Genomic DNA, 16,566 nt, shown 5'->3' on the forward strand with positions numbered 1-16,566 from the left:
GCTCCCTGCCTGGCCTGGCACTGCAGGCTTTGCTACGCCCCAGAAGTGGTCGGCAGCAGGCCCGGCTCCTGGTGCAGGGAGAGCACAGAGGGCTCCGTGCACTGCCCCTGCCCCAAACATTAGCTCCGCACTCCCGTTGGCTGGGAACTGCTGCCGGCTGCTTCTGGGGGCAGCCTGGTCTATGGGGCCAGGAGAGCCAGGAAGCTGCCTTAGCCCCCCGCTGCATCACTGACTGGGAGCCGCTCAAGGTCAGCCCCTCCTGCCCCAGCTCTGCCCCCCCCCACGCCGGAGCCCCCTCCTGTACCCCAAGCACACCTACTCCGCCCCACCCCGGAGCCCACGCTCCAGCCAACTTCTGCTCAGTCGCGGGCACCAACGATTTACTTCAACTGGGTCGTCAGAAAAAAGAAAGTGAAAACCACTGGAGCAGAGGACCCCTCCAATGCCTACACGACGTGGGTTCTAGGCAGGCTGGATTCCTCCCCCTGGCCTGCCTTCTTCTGACGTCAGTGTATAAGGAGACTTCACCCTCTTGGATGAAACTCCGGCCACGGTCCTCACCGCCCTACTGGTTTCCTCTCTTCCACTGCGTCTGAGGCTCAACACGGAAGCAAGGGGGGATTTCCTCTGGCGCAGGACAAGCTGCCCACGGCCAGCCCACAACATTTTGGCACCTGAGGCGGGGAGCTCAAATGACGCCCCCTCGCTTGGGCCAAAACTGGGAAAGGTCTCAATTCTGCCTCCTTCCTGTTCTGCTCCTCTCATGGGACTGCTCTGCTGCCCACCCGATAAAGGAGAACTAACAACTTGAAATGTCGTGTTCAAAAAGCGTGAACCAGTGGCGCCTCCCCACAGTCTGGCACCTGAGGCGGCCACCTCAGTTCGCCTCGTGGTATGGCCGGCCCTGCCATCATCCCTTGGGGTCTGACGGCTCTCCTGGCTATAGGCCCAACTCAAGGCCTTGGTCCCCGTTTCCATGGCCACCAGAGGGGACAGGGCACTGCCACCACACCAACCAACGGGACAGCTGAGCTCCTCCGACAGAAAGCCGCTGCCAAAGCCCCAGGCGAAGGATCTGAGAGCCGAAAATAAAGCATCACGCAGCTGAGCGGGCCTGGCTGTAGAGGGAGCAACCAGAGGACGTCCGTGAAATCTGAAGCAACTTTCAGGACATGCAGCAAAACTCATCATTTTGGTAAAACTTTTCATACCATGACTGAAAGGGGGAGGTTACATTAAAAATAGTACTTAAAAAATGCATTTATCCCAGAAGAACCTGAAATTGCATGAGGAGCGGACAGACAGACAGACAGAATTTGCTGGTGTTACTGACTACAACTGAAAATTGAAATGCTCGTTAAAACGTTCCCTACAATTTTGGTGTCTGTTTAGTTTCTTCGTTGATATCACAATGACAAAAATATTGTCGCCATTTGATTTGTTTTGAGCTCTGACCTACCCAAACCTGCCTACCAGTTGCCAAGGGGTTGAATTGTGGGGGTACAGCATGACAAAAAAAATCCAGCAACAGAGGCAGATGAAAGCTAGTAGCACAAGAAGCTTAAGTCAACATGGGACTCACTTTATCAGCCCCGATAAAAATCCCCGTCAGCTTAGTTTCGCAAGTCGGCCTATTGCACGTCCATAATTTTATAGTGATAACAAGGAGATGAAAACAGGTCTCTGAGGAACGGAGGACGAGAGATCCAAGACGGAGTCCGTCCCGGGCAACGAGAGACAGATGATGAGTTTATCTGGCTTGTTTGCATGCACGGATGCCCAGTGCTAAGGCTGCCAAGTATCTATCAGCTCCGCTCCTTTATATGAAATGATCATTGTGAGGCACAAATCTAATTAAGGGCGGGGTGAGCGGGCAGCCGGCCAAGTCTATTATTTGCTCCCCTTCTAAAATAGACGACTTAAAGTAGAACTCTGGATGAGAGGAGCCATTTCATGTGGCTCGTGTTACCCGCTAGGAACAGCGAGCAGCACGCCTCGTATTTTTAGTTATCCTCATGGTGGGCTTATGAGAGGAGCCCTGATAGCACCCACAGCAAACCCCGGCCTGTCCTGACACAGTGGCCGGGCCAGCGTGGGGCCTAGCCTTCACTTCAGGCCCAATGCGCTCGAGAGAGACCCCTTTGGTCTGGCACGTCCCAGTTCCCAGGTGCCCTGTGTAATAAAATGTGGGTTTCTGCTAGGACTCGCCCTCAGAATTCCCATCTGCAAAGTGAAACCATGGACAGGGACAGCTCCCAGAACCGTGACTAGTTCAACACCAGTGATGGGATCCGGGGAAATTCCTGTTCTCAGCTCCACTGGGGACAATCTGGATCCGGATTCACTCCAGAACAAGTGAGAGCCACGTGATGCAGAGAAGAAAGGCAGGTGAGACAGACCAGCAGAGCCACCCTGTCCCAAATAGATTCCCTTTCACATCCTCCCTTATTCCCCTGACATTGCCCCTGGGAAAGGTCGAACTGGAGTGCCGGTTGCCTAGGGAACGCTCCATCCGCACCATGCTCCCGGCCCATTCACCCCAGAGCCACAGAAGAGTGTGTGGAGAAACCAGAGCTCCAGGCTGGCCAGGGCAGGGGCACAGTGGGAGTATACTGAATGGAGGGGGGCATCAGGAGATGAGAGGGGAAATAAGGGGGGAATGCCAGCCGTTAGGAGGAAAGGGGATGGAACTAGGAGCATCTGGTGAGGGTGGAAAATGGGAGGCAGAGATCTTTGGAGGAGAAAGCGAGGGGCACAGAGGAAATTCTGGAGGGGGGGGAAGCGGTCACTGGTGGGAAAGGGTGAGCAGGTGGGGAACAGGGGCAGATAAGTTCACAGGGCTAACACCAGCACTCTGTGGCTAGCCTGGTCACCCCTCCCAAGCCACCTCTGGCTCCCCCCTGCTCTTCTGAGGGGAGATATACCTATCTCATAGAGCTGGAAGGGATCTTGAGAGGTCATCAAGTCCAGCCTCAAGCCTTCATGGGGTTTACACTAGTGTTAACAGGCAAACCACAGTGATTACCCAGAGAAACACCATGGGGCTGGCAGCTTCTCTCCAGCACGTCCATTCCTGTCAGGTGAGGAGAAAAAAATGCCACCTCAGCCAGCCACAGATGAAGGGCGGGTCTACACAGCACCCTAACCTCGAAATTAGATACGCAATTTGCACTATGCAAATTGCATATCTGATTTCAACTGAATTTCGAAATCGGCTATTTTGAAATTTGGCACGTCTCCGCAGCACCAAATTTTGAAATAACCCACTCTTTCGAGACATCCCTTAACCCTCGTGCAACGATGCCGAAATAGCGCGCCCATTATTTCAAAAAATATTTCCAAATCGCGGGCAGCTTGTGTAGACACAGGGTAGCTATTTCTCCGGTAGCTATTTCTCCGAAATAGCCGTGCAGTGTAGCTATACCCTAAATAAGAACCATTTCAGTTTTATGAATGAGAATATAAATAGTTCCTAAGGGATTTAGGAGCACAAATCCCACTGAAAATCAAAAGGACTTAAGAACATAAGAATGGCCGATCTGGGTTAGACCGAAGGTCCAGTGTCCTGTCTGCCGATAGTGGCCAATGCCAGGTGCCCCACGTGATCCCTGTCACCCATTCCCAGACTTGTGCTCCTAAATCCTAGGAGGCTTAGGAAAATGTGCACCCCAATTGCTTAACTGCCGGTCCTTTCTCCTAGGTCATTTTCCCACATCATAAGTAGCGTTGAGTGTTGCTTTAACGCGGCGATAGAAAATCACGTCCATGTTTTTACCTCGTAACGTCTGTTTGCATGTTAAAAAGAGAAGGTGTCTAATAGCGTCCTAACTCTTTCAACTGAAGGGATGGATCCTAAAAAAGAAATTTTTTCAGATACTGTTTAATTCTAGGCAGGGCCTAGATACACACTAACCTTTCAAGGACTCTGCTTTTCAGCCCCTGAGCCACGAGTAACTAACACGCTCAGCAATGTTTGGCTTTTCTTTTTCCGAGGGTTCTTTTTCCCCCCTGCGTTTCATTTTACCCGCGGTGGTGCCAAAATAATAAAAACCCAAATCCCAGGCAAACGGCTTTACAAGTGCCGCTTTATATGAGCAACCACAGATGTAGTTAGGATCTCGGCATAATGTGTCTCGGCCCCACAAATAAATACAAATACCGACCCAAACTCCACAGGATTGATGAACTCCAGGTTTATAATCCCCACTTTCAATACCGAAAAACACAATTGGCATTCTTCCGCAATGTAGGACCCCATCTCAAGTCAACGGGAGACTTGTCACTAATATCAACAGGCTTTGGCTCAGGCCTTTCATTGTTGGCTAGCTAGAAACTCAGACTTTGCTTTCTCAACCTACTTCCCATTCTAAAAAAGCTCATTTTTTCCAAGCCAAGGTTTTCCAAAGACTCCTCTGACTTACTGGGCTGCACACGGTCTGGTGGGAACTAGGGTTGAGCAAAAACCAAAAACCAAAAACCGGGGGGGGGGGGGGGGAACCAAAGTTGTTAAGGGGGGAAAAAAACACGAGGGACCAAACTTGTTGAGCAAAAAAAAAAAAAAAAAAAGATGCACTGTGCCTTTAAATCTTCCATCTGAGAAAAACGGAAAATACTGGACATTTTACATGTCGGGTATTTTCTGGGGGGTTTTACCAGACAGAGGTCACAAATACCAGACTGTCCGGGCCAATTCCAGATACCTGGTAACCGTAGTGGTAACCGCTAGTGACAGTGGAATCATGATTCCTATCTTGGCCAACAACACTAAAGAGCTTGGAGTGGAGGCTGTAAAACAGACTCCTGTCCTCTGTGGCATGGGTACAAGGAGCACAGGTAATAATAATTAATAATAATTATTAATAATCCTAGAACACTAGAACCGGAAGGGACCTCGAGAGGTCATCAAGTCCAGTCCCCTGCCTTCACGGCAGCACCAAGCACTGTCTAGACCATCCATGACAGGTGTCTGTCCAACGTGCTCTTAAATATCTCCAGTGATGGAGATTCCACAACCCCCATAGGCAATTTATTTCAGTGTTTAACATCTACCCTTGATTCACAAACATATGAATGTAACAATGAAAACGTGAGGCCAAATTCTGCTCCTATTAAAGCAAAAATACCCTGGACGTCAACAGACACAGGCCCTGGATTCCAATCCAGGGTGCATTCCACAAGGCCTTTATCATCTTAATCGATGGCCGGCACAAGTCCCCGGTGCTATTTAAGACGGGTGAGCTCACCACAGAAGGCTTCCGAGCCGCCGTTATAAATGGAACCTTAATGAGCGGGGGTTGGTTCTGTGCATACGGGCAAATGTCGCACAGACAGGAAATTTTGAACCCTCAGTCACGAGGATGCACAGAGCAACTCTGAGTCCCAAAACGCACCCTCCTCCAGTCAGGGAACAGACACAACGCCAGCTGACCTCTGTGTCCAATCAAAAGGGCACCAGTTTCGAATGTCAAATGCTTGCAGTGAACGGCTTGCAAATCATCCGCACACCCAGCATTATTCAGAGGGATCAGCTGGCAAATGATGTCTAATGCCCTGGTCAACTGGGAAAAATCGGGCTCTTTTCACAGACCGAAAACGAGGCGAGGCTGGCCAAATACACACACACACCACAGACATCCTCCTAGGGCACTAGAATTTAGGACATTCTAAAAGAAGGGTATGTCTACACTACCCTCCTATTTCGAAATAGGAGGGTAATGTAGGCATACCGCACTTGCAAATGAAGCCCGGGATTTGAATTTCCCGGGCTTCATTTGCATAAGCCGGGCGCCGCCATTTTTAAATCCCCGCTGGTTCGAACCCCGTGCAGCGCGGCTACACGCGGCACGAACTAGGTAGTTCGAACTAGGCTTCCTAGTTTGAACTACCGTTACTCCTCGTGAAATGAGAGCCACCCTTACCCATTTGCACAATATGCAGCTACGTAGGGCACCCGAAAATTTGGGGCATCGCTGGGTCTTAATGTCCACCTATCCACCTCTTCCTACCCCGTTCTGTGGCTCTGCTTCCTAAAGAGAGGATCTAATTCACTTAAAAGTGAAAAAGCCTGCCAGATCTTTGCAAACACCTGCCATGGGGGGGGGGGGGGCGGGGGGAGAAGTGGCTCATGCATAGTTCAACTCCTCCTAACCAAAACCTACCACAAATAAAAATCATGAAACATTGTCTATTGATTCTCTTTTCCCCAGCCTGGCTCTTCAGGTTCAGAACTGCCTAGTGTTCTGTTTATATCGTCCTACCACAACAGAATCCCTATCTTGGTTGGTAGGTACTACTGTCATCAACCTAATTCATTAAGTATCCCCCCTGATTGTTCTATGAAGATACCCAAGAGTTAATGTTGTGTATTGAATGGCAGGATTTGGACTTGTGTATTTGGACTTAGACAACGTCAGCAATTGTCAATGCATTCCCCTTCACGGTACCATTTATACAAGTTTTCTAATAAAAATGTTTAATCGACTTTTTAAAAAATGGTTAATCAATTATGATAGAGGCTAACGAATCAGTTGCTCATAACTCGGGCTAGGAAGACGAGGTTTTCTTGCCCTTTGCAAATTTTTCACATTTTGAAAAATGTTGCACATCTTCCATGGGGACAAAATCCCCCAAATCTCAAAAAGATGCCTTGACTCAAAGCCATGGAAATGGACTGTTTCCATGGTGTCAATATGGGAGCATTTGACACAGTCTTGGAACTTTATTTTAAATTAAACTCTTTTCAAGTCGGATGCTTCACTGCGGCCGCTTTGCAGACTGGCGTTTTCAGCGCAAAACATTATGTTGAAAAACCTCCAAGCACCCTTATTACAACCATCTGGAATGCTTTCTACTGCTGTGTTTATCCCTGTCTATAAACACACACTAGACCATCGAATGCTCACGGATTAACCCTTTCTACACTCTTCATGAATGAAATCTTAACCCCATCGCAAGCAGAGACACGCTGCAGATACCGGAGAACTGTAATTATTTATCTCAAGTAACATGATTTTTAGAGCCATCATAAAGTTTGTCCAAATCCCTCCTCTAGATAATTTTTTTAAAAAATCAACATCTAGGTTCAGAGGGTGAAATCTGGCCCTATTGAGCTGAACAGCAAACCTTCCATTGACTTCAACAGACCAAGTTTCACCCTGGCACGGAAGCCAATAAGAGCCTTGCCGTTAATTTGTACAGAAGAGGTTCCAGGCCATTAGAAATCTATTTTACGTTCATAAACACTTATTTAACGTGAGATTTTGTAGGTAATATCTAGGTGCTTACCTTTGGAAACAGAGCCAATGGAACTAACTCATAAATCGCCTACTATAATAATCAGCCATTAAAGAATCATAGATCAGTTTAGCATAATTTGCTGTTTCCAACATTAACGGCTTTCCCCACATTAATGTCATGCTAATCATGCCATATTAAGGCTCTGGATCTGTTTGTCTGTGTGCTTTTCTCTGTGGCTCTTCTAAGAAACTGTCACTAAATCGAGCACTTGAAGAAACCGAGCTATAGGCAGAATGAGGGGAGGATTAATAGACATGGAAAAGTTATTAAAAACATACAAGTATGGGAAACCTCAATACAGTTAAAAGAAATTGGAAGGATCCAGAGATACTTGAGGTTCCCCCCTTCTTCTCTACATTGTGTCACACTAATTAAAGTGATCCGGTTATGAAAACAATTTGCATGCCCACTGTAATTCATACTGTCCCCATTCTGTTGCAATCCCTTAACTTCTGAAGGTTTTTTTAACCCCTTAAATCTCTGATTCTGTTCGCACACAATTCAAAATGGCACAACTCCCACCGATTTCAGTGGGTTAGGATTAAGCCCTGAATAAATTAAGTAACAACCGATTTCATTTATAATTACACCATCAAAGGGTGGGTTTTTAAAAAAATGCTAGTAAAAAGCTATTCGCAAAATGCAGCCATCTAGGTATCTAGTGGGTATATTCACAGGAAATTGGCTCTTTGTATACCTTTCTATATGTCGCTCTTTCTCTAGGTTGGAATCATTTTCCCATGTAAAAGTCCCAATCTGCCAGGTCCCCTCCACTGGTGAACATCAGCCTGGCTCAGTGCATTTCAACAGAACTATTGCAATTTGGCCCAGCTGCAAATCTGGCTAAGTGACTACACTGGGACTGCTTAGTTGAATTAGAAAGATTTCAAATAGGAGTCGAGGCAGCAGGAGTGGGCCCCGTCCCAAGCTAAACATTCAGAAGTCAGGAAAAATGGACCACTCTAAAGCACAGCCTCCAAAGCCAAGCAGGCGGCAACGTAGACAGGTGTTTCTATTGTGACATTTCGGCATATTTCCCCTTCCCTGCCATCCTAGCAACAAAGTTCATTCCTCAGGTACATTTTGATTTCTCTCTCAACCCGGCGACGCATTCAACTGCTTTTGATCCCACAAGGAACTAAAAATCCCAGCAGGATTTTTGCCAGCGGATGAACACGACACACAGTCACGAGCCCAAAAAACACACCCCAAAAACCCAAACAACAACAAAACCCAACAACCCAACCGCCAGTTGTTACTTTTTTTCAGCTGAATCTCTTCCTTTCATTTCATTCTCAGAGAATTCTTTCCTTGTTTCCTGAGGGTTTGAAAACAACACCACGCTTCTACTCTCAAAAAATTCGGCTTCAAACTTTCCCTGTCGCTGCAGGAATTAAACGCAGGACTCCACAGGACTTAAAGGGAGGTGACAGCCGCGGCGGCAGTGAAATAGATGTGTGCTAGAAAACACCCTCCTTATTAACGTGCCGAGAGAAGAACGCAATAGACTCGGTTTTCTAACAAATCTGATATATTTCCAGTGTTCCCGAATTAGATCCTGGGTGTTGTTCTCATGTATAATATAATTCTGAACTTTTAACTCCTTGGGACAGTCTCCATTAAGTAAGTCCACTAGCCCACAAAATAGGGTGGCCACAATTCTGGTATTTCCAGGAACAGCGTGGGCCCATCCCACCTTCGTGACCTTGCCTGCCACCCAGAGGGTGAGACTTTGAAGAGCCACTGGCGTGACCTCACATGGATGGGCTGAGCGGTGCGCTCTTTGCCCATCCGAAATACGGCACAGGGCAGAAAGCCACGGAGAACCGGAGGCCTGTCTGGTTTGACATGGGGCGAACGGCCGGCCTCCCACCAGCACACACACCTGCTAAACCACTCCCAGAAACGGGGCAAATGAGAGCAAAACTGCCAAACTGCCACCGACTTCAGCAGCAGCGGCGGAATGCGGCTCTGTCCCCCCCCCCGCCCCCCAGCCCCATCCAAAGCCCGTTTAAAGCAGGAGGGCTCTTTCCATGGGCTTTGAGGCAGGCCGTTGTGGGGGGCTGGTGGGGCCATGTCGGGAGCGCCCCTGTAAGAGGCCTGCCTAGCCCCCACGGGGAGCCCAGGGAAGGAGTGAGAGGGGGGAAGGTCGTCTCTGATGACCTGCCTTTCCCGGCAGGGATTTTAAGAGCCTAATTTCCAGCGGGGCTACAAAAGGTCTCACACCTGATCTGCAGACACATCACACGCGGATCATGGCACCGGTAAGTTGCTGGCTGGCACAGTCCTGACGGGCTACCCTTTCGGTGAATCAGGGGCCTCCCTGTAAGCCCCCCATTCATTCCCACGGCAGCCTGCCCATTGGCATGGAGAGGGCCCTAGGGCGATGCAGCGTGGAGGGGAGGGTGAACCCCTGGGGGGCAGGGCCTATGGGAAAGTAGCAGCCCCTGGGCCACTCCTGCGTCTGTCACTCGTGCTCCTCGCACACCAGACCTCCTGCCCTGCCTGGGGCATGACCCGAGGGTTGGAATGGGAAATAGAGGCACCTCTTGCAGCCCCTCCCCACGCCATGCACACTACAGGGCACAGCCTGCGGTATCCCCCAAGCCACCTGCTGCAGTGAAGATTTTTAGCGCAAGGCCCAGTACAAGGTACGAGTCCTCTCCCCTTTTCCAGCCCTGCACGGACACGGGTTCCATTCCCGGGAGGGGAGCTTGGCTAAGTCCCCTCCAATGAAACCAGAGTTTTCCCCGTTCACCTCTGGGGGCCTCCCTGCAGCGGAGCGATGGACGGACACCCTGGAGCCTGCGGGGCTGGGCAGTTCCTAAGGGAGCATTTCCGCCCCCGCGTGTCAAATCCGCTTCCTCTCTGGACCAGCGGGTCGGGGACCCAGCGTGCGCAGGGCGCCGAGCGCCAACACGGCCCGGGGCGAATCCGGAGCAAGGGCCCGCGGGCTCTGGGGACTCTCCGAACGCGCCTGGAGGAACCCGGCTCCTGAGGGCACCGGTCCCTGGTGGCCCCAGGCTCTGCATGGGCAGGGCGCCCGCTGCAGTCCGGGCCCGGCTGCTCTGCGCGCCGTGCGCCGTGCGCCCTGGCCCCGTGCGCTCCAGCGGCGGGCACCGAGAAGCGCGGCCCCGCCCCGGCCCACGCCGCCTTCCCCCGGCCCGGCCCGGCCCGGCTGCACTTACTTCTCGTAGTCGAGCTTGCAGTAGAGCTTCTTGTCCCGGTAGAAGCAGGTGGTCTCCAGCGGCTCCTCGCAGGCGGCGCAGCGCACGCAGCCTTCGTGCCACAAGCGGTCATTGAGCCGCAGCAGGAACCGGTCCGAGATGACGCCCTGGCAGCCCTCGCACACCGACTTGCCGCTCCCGGCTCCCCCTGCCAGCGAAGACACCCAGCGGGGTGGCACTAGGGGCAGCCAAGTAGCCCCCGGCGGGGCTCCGAGGAGCCGCCAGCCACGCCCAGCGCCTCCCCGGGTGTGTGGCTCGAATCCACCCCCCCCCAAATGCGTGGGGGAAGGGGCTGTCCCTCCTAGGCAGAGAAATCCCCCAGCAAACGGGTTTCACCGGGGCGAGGCCTCCCTGGCACCCCCCGATCGCGTTCACACGCCGGAGAAAAATCCCCCACGCGTGGGAAATGGCCCTGGCCCTCGAAAGCGCCCGTGTGCGGGTCAGGCCCCGAGCTCGATCCAAGGGCGCTGGGGGAGTTTTCCGACACGCATCTGTCGGGGGAAATAACACACATTTGACCCCCAAAGCGGGCGAAGCCTCCGGGGCAGGGAAGCGCTTTGGAGAGACGCCTCTTGCGGTGGGGGAGGGGGAGGTCGTTTTACAAAGAACCAACCTTTCCTAGCTTAGTCTGGATTGATGCCCCCCCTCAAAACTCCCCCCACATTTTTCAAGGGGCGTTAAAAGAGTGACACGGTCGGTGTCCAAAAAACCGCGAGGGCTCGCTTGTGCCTCGCCAGGTACCGGCACGATTCCCCGCGCAACAAAACCCGGGCGCGCAGATTCCCCGCGCAACAAAACCGGGGCGCGCAGATTCCTCGCGCAACAAAACTCGGGCGCGCAGATTCCCAGCGCAACAAAACTCGGGCGCGCAGATTCCCCGCGCAACAAAACCCGGGCGCGCAGATTCCCCGCGCAACAAAACCCGGGCGCGCAGATCCCCAGCGAGCAAACGTGGGGCCTCGCGCGAGTAAAGAAGAGAAATAAAGACGAAAAAAGCAAACACCCCGCCCGGCTAATTCAAAGGCGACAGTTCCCTCCGCTGAACCCTGAGATTGTTACCGACGGTGTAACTGCGGTACTTGAAACCGAATTCGTTTGGAACCGTCTGCTCCGGAATTAGGAGTTCCTGACAGAGACTAAAGCGACTTCAAAATATGGGCATGTTCCTCTCACCCGCATTGTCTGTCTGTCTGTCCCCACGCACCCTATTATCCAGCTAGCTCTCTGAAACACCCAATTCTAGAATAGACGGCGCCAAATTAATTCGTTTTCAGTACCTCAGCGGAAGTGTTGATAAAAATCTTAAAATTCAAACGAGCGAAATGTCTTCTCGTAATTAGCTGGAGTGTTTGCTTTTTTCGTCTTTATTTCTCTTTTGCATCTTGACAGACAGAGTAGATAGATAGATAGATAGATAGATAGATAGATAGATAGATAGATAGATAGATAGATAGATAGATAGATAGAGGAGGTGTGTGGGGATAGATAGATAGATAGATAGATAGATAGATAGATAGATAGATAGATAGATAGATAGTGTGTGTGGGGATAGATAGATAGATAGATAGATAGATAGATAGATAGATAGATAGATAGATAGATAGATAGATAGATAGATAGATAGAGGAGGTGTGTGGGGATAGATAGATAGATAGATAGATAGATAGATAGATAGATAGATAGATAGATAGAGGGTGTGTGTGGGGATAGATAGATAGATAGATAGATAGATAGATAGATAGATAGATAGATAGATAGATAGATAGAGGGTGTGTGTGGGGATAGATAGATAGATAGATAGATAGATAGATAGATAGATAGATAGATAGATAGATAGATAGATAGGCGGTGTGTGTGGGGATAGATAGATAGATAGATAGATAGATAGATAGATAGATAGATAGATAGATAGATAGAGGAGGTGTGTGGGGATAGATAGATAGATAGATAGATAGATAGAGGGTGTGTGTGGGGATAGATAGATAGATAGATAGATAGATAGATAGATAGATAGATAGATAGATAGATAGATGGGATGTTTGGGGATAAATATATCGATAGATAGATATTTGTGGAGTCTATTCTCTTATGAGTATACCGGTATGCTTTACATACCCGCACACACTCGATTTGTGTTTTATAGATTTGTCTTTACAGCCCCGAACCCAAACGAGCACAGCTAAGAAAGAGACCCTAGCTCTACCATCGCAGGAAGGGGGGTGAGGTCGCTGGGAGCTTTACACCCCTTCCCTGGGTATAAATTACGCAGCGCTATTTGCGCCCATCTGGGATTCCCAGCTCTGTAATTATTATTTGTATAATAATTACTAATCAAAGCCCCAGAGAAAGCTCGAAGCCGTTACTTCTTTTTTATCCACTCCCTTTATAACCTTTATTTCGCCAATTAGGTGGCTAATTTGTTTCGTTTCTTTTAAGAGCGGGGGAAACATTTTAAAATAAAACGAGTCCGTGGAAAATCGCCCGTTTTCCCAGACCCCTCGCCAATATTTTTGAAGGCATTTTTTAAATGTTTTTTTTAATTTCCCAGCGCCTATTTCGCAGAAACAAAAGACAGCCGAAGAAAGAAAGAAAGAAAGAAAGAAAGAAAGAAAGAAAGAAAGAAAGAAAGAAAGAAAGAAAGAAAGAAAGAAATTGCCAATTTCAGTCCCTGATTTTTCTACACTCGGTCGCATTTGTCACTTTCTCACAGGTGGGAAATTCGTTGCAAGAGGCGGCTGGGGTGGGTGGGTTTGCACCTAACTGGGGTGCTCATCGCGGGACGCTGGAAGCCGGGCGCGTGCGATCCGGAGCGGGGCCGTGCACACTTTGGCTCCGGCTCCGGCTCAATCCGATTTCGTTCCTTGCGGCGGTGGGAACGCGAGCCCGCCAGAGGCCCCTTCCCCAGCGCCTGTGCCGGGGATGGGCGGAAAGGCCCGGGGACAAACCGGCCGGTTTTAGCGCAGCCTGAGGCTTGCCGGGCGGGGCTGCGATTTCAGGGCGAAGCGGGGCTCGGATCTCTCCACCGGCGCTGCGCGGGGGCTGCCCTTTGAGCCGGGGCGCAGGGCCTGGGCGGAGGTGCCCCGCGGAAAGGGGTTCACCCCGCAGCCGTCTCGCTCCCCTGCCCCGGGGCTGGCAGGCGGGTCCCTCCCCGGCCCGGGGGCCGGACCCGCGCGGGAACTTTCTGGCCACTCACCCAGCAAGGCGGAGAAGGGGGCCGAGGTCTCCAGCGCGCTCTGCAAACTCTCCTCCATTTTCAGCCCGTCCAGCATGGCCAGGGCCGGGCTGGGGCGTGCGCCCGGCTGCAAAACAGCGAGGGACACGGGGCGCTTAGGGCCGGCCGCGGGGCCTCCCCCCCTGCACGCCCAGGGACCCCGCTTAGAAGCCGCGAGGGAGCCCCGCAAGCGCCCCCCGCTCCGCTCACCTGGCCGGCGGGGGCGCAGGGCGGCCGCCAGCTGGGCACGGCTGGTTCCCGCGGGCGGACGCGCCCGGAGCGGTCCAGCTGCCCCCGGCGAGGCTTTGCCCCCCTCCTGGCTCCCCGCGGCCGGCCCGGATCCGGCCGCTCTCCCGCCGGGCTGCGCTGCGGCGCCGGGCGACGCGGGAGCCGCAGGTGAGCGGGGGGCGGCTGCGCGCATCGGGCGGGTTCTCCCGGCCGCTCTCCGCCGCGCTGCTAGCTCCGGGCTCCTCTCCAGACTCTGGGACCGCCCCGTCTGGCCTCCAGGTTCCCTCCCCATCTGGCCTGCCTCGCCCCCTCTCCCGGCCCCGCAGGTTGCAGGAAAGGCGCGCAAAGCAACCCCCACCCCGCACGGTTAACGGGGGTGCCCCTCCAAAGGCGGCGCGTGCGGCCCTAACCCCCTCCCCCCGCGGGTGCGATCTTTGGGGGACCCGAGCTCCCCTGAAGTCCAGGGCAAAACTCCCAGTAAGTTCACCGGGCCCGAGGCTTCCCCCTTCCAAGTCCGGACTCGTCTCCAGAGTACCCCGCACCTGCTGCATTCAAACCCGGCCCGACCTAGAGGCGGGAGGCACCGGGCAGCCTTGCAACCCGTGCGGGGAAATCCTCCGCAGGGAGAAGCCGCCCGCCCCGCGTTTCAGAGGCAGGGCAGCAGAGCTGAGCCCAGATCCAGCGAATCCCCCCCGCATTTGTAAGGACGGCTGTGCCCACCCCTGGCAGGCCTTGACAATCCCTTCCCAGTCGGGACTACCTGGGAACCGTTCGGTCCTGGGGACACGTTTCCTTTTATAGCTTCAGAGGGGTAGCCGAGTGAGTCTGCAACTAGAAAAACTTCAAAAACAACCCCTAGTCTGGCAGCACCTTAACGACCAACAAAACAGGTAGATGGGATCATGAGCTTTTGTGGGCACAGCCCACTTCTTCAGATGACTGGAGTCTAGAAAGTCCAGATCTAATAAATAAAATAATAATAATAATAATAATAATAAAAATATTTAGTTAGTTTTATGTCCGAGCAGGAAAACAATCAAATCCGTTGGCAAACTCTGACCCTTGCAAAGTTCGCAAAAGAATCGGGAGCCCAGTGTTACTGGGGTCAAGAAATTGGGATCGCTTCTGCATAGGAAAGACGCCTTGTCATCAACGACCCCATGAGATTTGGATTGGATCCTGCCTAAATCCATCTTCACCCCCAAGGTGAAGCGTTGCTCAAAATCAGATACGCAATTTGAGCGAGGCAAGTTGATCTTATTTCGAAATAGCTTATTTTGTCAGACGGCGCCAAATTTTGAAATAACCCGCTATTCTGAAACGTCCCTTACTCCTCGTGGAATGAGCGTTACAGGGACGTGGGAAGAGCGAGCCCGTTATATTTCGAAATAACGGGTTTGCTGTGAAGATGCAGGATGGCTATTTCGAGATACTCTGGTATCCCGAAATAGCGCCGCCGTGTAGACATAGCCCAAGACAGAAATCGCTGCATTTTGCAGTCACCAGGTTCACACCAGTTTTAAGTCCTGTCTTGCAAACAGTGATAGAAATGTAGCCGTGTTAGTCTGGGGTAGCTGAAGCAAAATGCAGGACAATGTAGCACTTTAAAGACTAACAAGATGGTTTATTAGACCCACTTCCTCAGATCAAATAGTGGAAGAAAGAAGTCACAACCATATATACAACCATATATACATGTCTTGCAAACAGCACTTCAAGAGAATCCAGAGAACAAACTCAGAGGAAACTCAAATAGGAATATCTTACAAGATAGTAAATACCCTTGCCTAATTCATCTACCTTGCAGTCCTCAGTAATTTCCATTAGATATTATTTGAGACATCATTGGTGATCATTTAAAGACTGCTGCTTACATACACTTAAAGGGCATACACATTTGCACAGGCAAATTTCAGCCCGGTGCTTTTGACGACTTCTCAGAGCCATCTGAAATGTGCATCGCTTGCATTGATTCTCAGTCGTGTACAATAGTGCAAAAAACAAGGCATATTTCCATTACAGCAGCGTTACAGCAGTGCCTACCGGTTGGCTGTCTGAATCCCTTTGTTCCAGTCCCTGTCCATACACGTAGACACAAAAGCTGATTAGCGAAGGTTCCTCAAAACATTTTTCCCCTTGGAAAAGGCAATTTTCACTGATTTGCAACGGTTCCTGGCACCGTATTGATCTGGGTAAAAAATTGTGGGTTTCTTTTTTAAATGGGAAAACCATTTTGCAAATGTAGAACATCTCCTTTTGACATGTTTGGAATGGGAAAGTTTTGATTTGGTTTCCCTGGGAAGTGCCTTTTCACCTGGCATTTTGTTGTAGAAAAACATGCAATGACTTAAAATCAAAACCCCATCCCCCTGAAATGTTTCTCGTTGCTAGAAACAAAATATCTGGACACAACACTTATTTTCTATTTTGTTTTGTCACATTTTTAAATGTTTGGCTTTTTGCTTCACCGTGGGACTTTTTTTTGGGGGGAGGGGAGGCAAAATCTCCGGATTTGTCATAGGAGAGAAAATCCATTTTCTGACCTGTGGTGCCAGTAACAGACAGGCGAGCCTAACCCTGAAAAGTTGAAAGCCAAACAAAGAT

General features: G+C 51.0%; 1 protein-coding gene across 1 annotated transcript in view; it reads right to left on the reverse strand.

The window, feature by feature from the left end:
- LMX1A (LIM homeobox transcription factor 1 alpha) overlaps nt 1–14,163 on the reverse strand; it is a 78,678-nt gene extending 64,515 nt beyond the window's left edge. Inside the window, exons 1-3 of the mRNA XM_075937146.2 lie at nt 13,945–14,163; nt 13,717–13,822; nt 10,485–10,671 (exon numbers count right to left, since the gene is read on the reverse strand). Coding sequence (XP_075793261.1) covers nt 10,485–10,671; nt 13,717–13,792 — 263 coding nt within the window. The 5' untranslated portion in view covers nt 13,793–13,822; nt 13,945–14,163. The remainder of the gene's footprint in view (nt 1–10,484; nt 10,672–13,716; nt 13,823–13,944) is intronic.
- Nucleotides 14,164–16,566: the final 2,403 nt, after the last annotated feature.

The sequence above is a fragment of the Pelodiscus sinensis genome, chromosome 9, assembly GCF_052426305.1.
Source record: "Pelodiscus sinensis isolate ZL-2025 chromosome 9, ASM5242630v1, whole genome shotgun sequence".
Classification (NCBI taxonomy): Eukaryota; Metazoa; Chordata; order Testudines; family Trionychidae; genus Pelodiscus; species Pelodiscus sinensis.